The sequence below is a fragment of the Plasmopara halstedii genome (genome assembly GCF_900000015.1).
Source record: "Plasmopara halstedii genome assembly, contig: Scaffold_1111, whole genome shotgun sequence".
In the NCBI taxonomy this organism is placed as follows: domain Eukaryota; phylum Oomycota; class Peronosporomycetes; order Peronosporales; family Peronosporaceae; genus Plasmopara; species Plasmopara halstedii.
Genome location: NW_020188026.1, coordinates 1 through 4,960, shown reverse-complemented (window position 1 = coordinate 4,960; position 4,960 = coordinate 1). Strand labels below are relative to the sequence as shown.

At 38.7% G+C, this 4,960-nt stretch overlaps 4 protein-coding genes across 4 annotated transcripts; 2 read left to right on the top strand and 2 right to left on the bottom strand.

Moving 5' to 3' along the window:
* Nucleotides 1-54: 54 nt before the first annotated feature.
* Nucleotides 55-1,179, top strand: PHALS_00462 (Shisa family; the record flags this gene model as incomplete). Its single annotated transcript, XM_024730350.1, has 1 exon — nucleotides 55-1,179. One exon carries the CDS (start codon nucleotides 55-57, stop codon nucleotides 1,177-1,179), a length of 1,125 nt encoding a protein of 374 aa, XP_024580636.1.
* A 104-nt stretch (nucleotides 1,180-1,283) lies between these two features.
* Nucleotides 1,284-2,029, bottom strand: PHALS_00461 (ras-like protein; the record flags this gene model as incomplete). The annotated part of the gene is made up of 2 exons (XM_024730349.1): nucleotides 1,284-1,463; nucleotides 1,517-2,029. The coding sequence occupies 2 exons, from the start codon at nucleotides 2,027-2,029 to the stop codon at nucleotides 1,284-1,286; spliced, it is 693 nt and encodes a 230-aa protein (XP_024580635.1).
* A 92-nt stretch (nucleotides 2,030-2,121) lies between these two features.
* PHALS_00460 (f-actin-capping protein subunit) lies at nucleotides 2,122-3,251 on the top strand (the record flags this gene model as incomplete). The annotated part of the gene is made up of 5 exons (XM_024730348.1): nucleotides 2,122-2,346; nucleotides 2,412-2,566; nucleotides 2,626-2,679; nucleotides 2,735-3,099; nucleotides 3,184-3,251. 5 exons carry the CDS (start codon nucleotides 2,122-2,124, stop codon nucleotides 3,249-3,251), a joined length of 867 nt encoding a protein of 288 aa, XP_024580634.1.
* Nucleotides 3,252-3,322: 71 nt separating this feature from the next.
* Nucleotides 3,323-4,802, bottom strand: PHALS_00459 (Cytoplasmic dynein intermediate chain; the record flags this gene model as incomplete). The annotated part of the gene is made up of 5 exons (XM_024730346.1): nucleotides 3,323-3,924; nucleotides 4,012-4,282; nucleotides 4,347-4,544; nucleotides 4,606-4,724; nucleotides 4,784-4,802. 5 exons carry the CDS (start codon nucleotides 4,800-4,802, stop codon nucleotides 3,323-3,325), a joined length of 1,209 nt encoding a protein of 402 aa, XP_024580633.1.
* Nucleotides 4,803-4,960: the final 158 nt, after the last annotated feature.

Here is a 4,960-nt window from a genome sequence, read left to right as displayed (position 1 = left end):
TCATTTCTTTCATCCTCTACCACATTTTTCAGTCATTCGTCCTCTTCTTAAACTATGATGAATGGACAATCAATGTTTAAAGGAGCATTTGGTTGGGATGATTGGCTTTGGTGGATTGTTCTTGGTTCAGTGGCACTTCTCGTTCTTTTATTATTAGTCTGTTGTTGTGTTTGTATGCAACGTGCTAAGCGTAAAGGACGTGAAGAAGCATTGGCGTCCGTACAAAATCATCAGCGTCGTACACAAGCGCGGGAACTTGCTGAACACCAACGGTACCAACCGTCACAACAAACTAGTTATCAACCACCAGTCACCGGTTACTCGCAACCGGTTACAACCGTCCCTTTGGCCCCACCACCACGCAAAAATTTAGGACCACAAGTTGCGGCAAATGGGTATCGTGAGTCTCCATCACAGCGACCAAATGAGCAATTTTCCAAACCGTACCCCCCTCTTCCGGCACAACAAATGGATCAGACACATCGTAATCCACCGGACCATTTCTATAACTCCAATGTTAAATACGCGCCATCCACCAACTCAAGTTATCCGGACAATATACGTTATGACGATATATACGCTATGTCGGTCACATCTCCATCATCGAATAGATTGACTGTGAATAGATCTCATGGAATGAAAGCAAGTTCGAGTCAAGTATCAGAAGTTACTCTTGGAGCTAGAAATGATGCAGTCCCAATGAAACCACGACCTTCTGGAGCTACATTACAAGCACGAATCGATGCATTGAGATCAGCAGATAATCGAGATATGGTACACACTCGTATAAGTTTTAACGAGTCAGATCGACCGGACAGTATTGATCTGGTGGGTACATTACGATCTGTACCGACCCAAGAGTCGTACATGTCACGCTCTGCGCGACACTCAGGTCTTATGATGAATAGTACCATTTCTTCCAATTCAACAACAATGGTATCATCACGAATTGCATCACCTTCAAGTTCATCTCGAAGCTATGAAAGTACCGATCGAAACATGTTTAATAGTTCGAAATTTACAGAGCGTGAAGATATGTCAAGTCGATCGTACAGAAGCGACTTATCTCATAGTCAGTATGATGACGATGACAAGATGGCATTGAGTGAAAAAGCTGCAACTCCAATGACTTCATCTAGTCCGAAAGAAACTCTCGTTCGTGGTTCTGTGGAATTTTAAAAAAACAAAGAGTAACCCATCCATCGTACAATACATTTATCCTTTATGGGTTAGTATTTCTATGGCAAAGCTGTTTCTATTTACTATAATACTACAATCATAACTTACCACCATCGAGAACGTATATTACTTACTCCAGTTGTAGTATTGTCATCATTTATATGAACTAGTCGTTGTCCACCACTTGAACTTTTACTATTTGTATCTCGATTCGCAAATGCTACTGTTTGATACAAAAATGCTTCAAAGACACCACTTGGTACCATGGAAAGTGGATTTGCACTCTAAATATTCATAATTAGTCAAAAGAAACAAAGAATTTCAATATTAACCTTACCGATTCAATGGTCGCAACGGTATGAAATTCGGTAGGTCCAATTAATCCCATCGAAGATTGTGATCTCAAATCTTTTTTATTGCCAACCACAAGTTTTGGTATTTTTTGTAACGTTGGGATATCGTCACTATTCCCTGTTGGAGGTACTACACAACCTTTCAGTTTTTGCATCGTATGAATCTCTTTGCTCCAATTTCGAAGATGTTGACCACTTTTTGTATTACTCAAATCATGAACAAACATAATTCCATGAATATTATGATAAAATGTTCCACGACTGAGTTCGTATTTGCGATGACCTCCAATATCGAGAAATTCCACAAAAATCTCTTGACCTTCTGGCTCAAATATCTTCAGTAGCACATGAACGTCACATCCAGTTGTCCATAGACTCGATGGTTTGTCATAATCAATCGAATCACGCGAATACAAGCGACAAATTGATCGTAACAGCGTCGTCTTGCCAACTCCAGAGTCACCCACAACTAATACACGTACACTTGGTGTCTCCATGTAGAAGATTAAATGAACATACATTATTCGACAAAATATAATCTACCAATCAAAAATCCGGAATTAGACAACTGAACACATAACGAAATATCATGACTGAAGAATGGGGTTACGAAGAAGCTCCAGACGATGAGAAGCTCGAGATTGTGCAGCGGTTTCTTATGGCTAGTCCACCTGGTCAAATTAATGAAGTGCTGCGCGATGTAGTTAAGCTTGTGCCAGAGCATGTACTGCCCAATGAGGTGCTACGGGATGCATTACATACGTATAATGTCAAGAATTGCGTGCCTGTAGATGTTCCTGATGCGGACTATAAGGTAAAAATGCATATATTTTTCATACTTAATATTTATAAATGACATTGCATTATTGATTATTACAGATTTTGATCTGTAAGGAAGGAGAAGTGGATGTCGATCATTATGTAGACCATATTGGCCATCGTGTACTTGGTTTTGATCATATTAAACAACAGATTGTGCCTGACGATATTGCTGAATTGCCTGAGGAAAGAGTCAGTGATTTTGAGAATGAAAGGTAAGTCGAAAAGAGAGTTTTAAGAAAATCAAGTGTAAAGTATCATTTATTGAAAGCAGACAAGAAGTTCAAAAGGGTTTGCAATCGTATCTTCAGTTTGAATTCATGCATGGGTGAGAAAAAAGAATCAAAGTTTTCAATGGAATAGCTAACTCAATGCTAATGTAGAGGAACTGCTGGAGTGTATATTGTGGGTACAAAATTAGTCGTAAACCTCTGTGCGGAGCGAATTAATCTTCGTAATTATTGGGGCGGACGTTGGAAGTCACGATGGGAAGTGGATTTATCACGGACTCCACTTCTTGTCAATGGCAATATTGAACTTCATGTTCACTACTTTGAAAATGGCAATTTACAGCTTCAAAGTTCCAAAAGTATTGAACAAGAGATTACGAGCGAACGTCCTGGTGGGATTGGCGATGCCATTGTGCGCGTTATGAAAGACGCAGAAGATAAATTACAATTGAATCTTGAAGATATGTACATTAACATGTCGGAAGAAACGTTTAAGGAAATGCGTCGTGTCATGCCTGGTACGTTCTACCCAAATAATTTATTGGTTTGGAATTATTGCATCGTATTGAAAGAAATATTGTACTTTATTGTGTTATATACAGTGACGCAAACAAAAATGGAGTGGAATTTGCATGCACATCGCACGGCTAAAGATCTCGGACGCAAATAAAAGAATTGTTTTTTTTAACAGTTTAAAAATTCATTTTCACAACTTGAAAATTGACAATTCAGATTCTCAATCTAACTATTTTCTTCAAATGCTTTAAGAAGCTCAAGTTCACCTGATTGAAAGTTCGCGAATTGCCACGGAAGTTTCCAAATGTGAACATATCCTGCAGCATCTCCAGCTGCCAGAAAATTACGTTGTCGTGGATTAAAGTCAAGTGTAAACATCGGAACTGCTACTTCAGTCTTTGTCTTTCCAGTAACGGAAGTACTTTCAAGAAGACTTGTTGTGTCTTTTCCACTTAAAACCACAACTGGTTTCACACGATTCACTTTGAAATCAAAGACGTAAATATTTCCATCTTCACTTGCTACTGCAAAGACCATTGGACGTGTACGAGACCATTGAGTAGCATAAAGATAAGCAGATGATGGTGAGACTTCAATCGATAGGATTGCGTGATATTGCAATGTCGAGTATAAATGTATAGTACCATCAGCTGATGCTGTAAGAAATATTGTTTTTTGAAATGGTGAAAAATCAGCATCATATACTGGAGCTCCATGTGGTTCAAACATAAAATCCATGGCACTTGGAAAGATCGTAACCGGATCAAGTCTTGCTTCGTATACAGTTGCTAATGTCACTTCCTTACTACGTTTAGCACATGCATACGCTTCAACATGTCGTCGTGCATTTGCAAATTTTGAAATTGGAACTTTACTAACTAATCGTGCAGCCGTAGCCGTCCATTTTCTCTCACCTTTGAATTCCGATGCTCGAATTGATGTTGTGCTTTTGGCAAAACAACGAGCTACAGCTCCACCTTCAGATCCAGTAATAAAAGCTCGACTAGCTTTATCCGAACAACTAAATGCTAAAGCTTTTCCTCCAATTATACGTTTATTCTCGTTCTTATGATACCGAGAATCCAATTTCTTTGATACATGTAGAACATATCCTTCGACAGGAAATGCCAGTTTGTCTTTTAAACGCCAAAATAGTACTTTGCCATCACCACTAATACTTGCAATCTAAAGAAAAAAAAACAAAGTAAACAATCTGTAACTTGAGTCAGTGCATGAAAAATTATTGTACATTGTAATCACCACTTTGAATGTCAAAGACCCATGCAACTTTAGTCAAAGGTTCACGATGAAAATAATCGCCAATACCAGAAGAATAGAATCGATACTCAGTAGGTTCAAGATCCCACACAAAGACTTCTCCATTAAAAGAACCTGCAGCAACAATTGAGGGATTTTCGGGGTGAAAAGCGACACACATGAGTCCGCTCTGAAAGAAATTATCTGAAATTAATTCTTGCTTTAAATTAGAAATATAAATGATCACGTACCGATGTTTCCAATACAAGCGACGGTTTGTGTACATTTATATCGGACTGGAAGACATTCCATAAACAAAGAGCCGAGCGATAGTTGCACCATCCAGAATGGTCAAATCGTCCATATGCCACTGCAATGACAGAACCTGTAGCATTCCATGACACTCCTGTGCACGACAAATTTAAAGACGTGGTGGATGTTGCACCATGTTGTGGCTGGAAATAAGTGTCATAATCAAAGCGCAACTGATAAAGTTTCGTGATGTCTTTGTCATCTGATTCATCGAGATAGAGTTCAAACCCTATATCATAAATCAGTACCTTGATCTTCTTAAGAAAAAATGAAATATGGTACCATTAAAGCAAG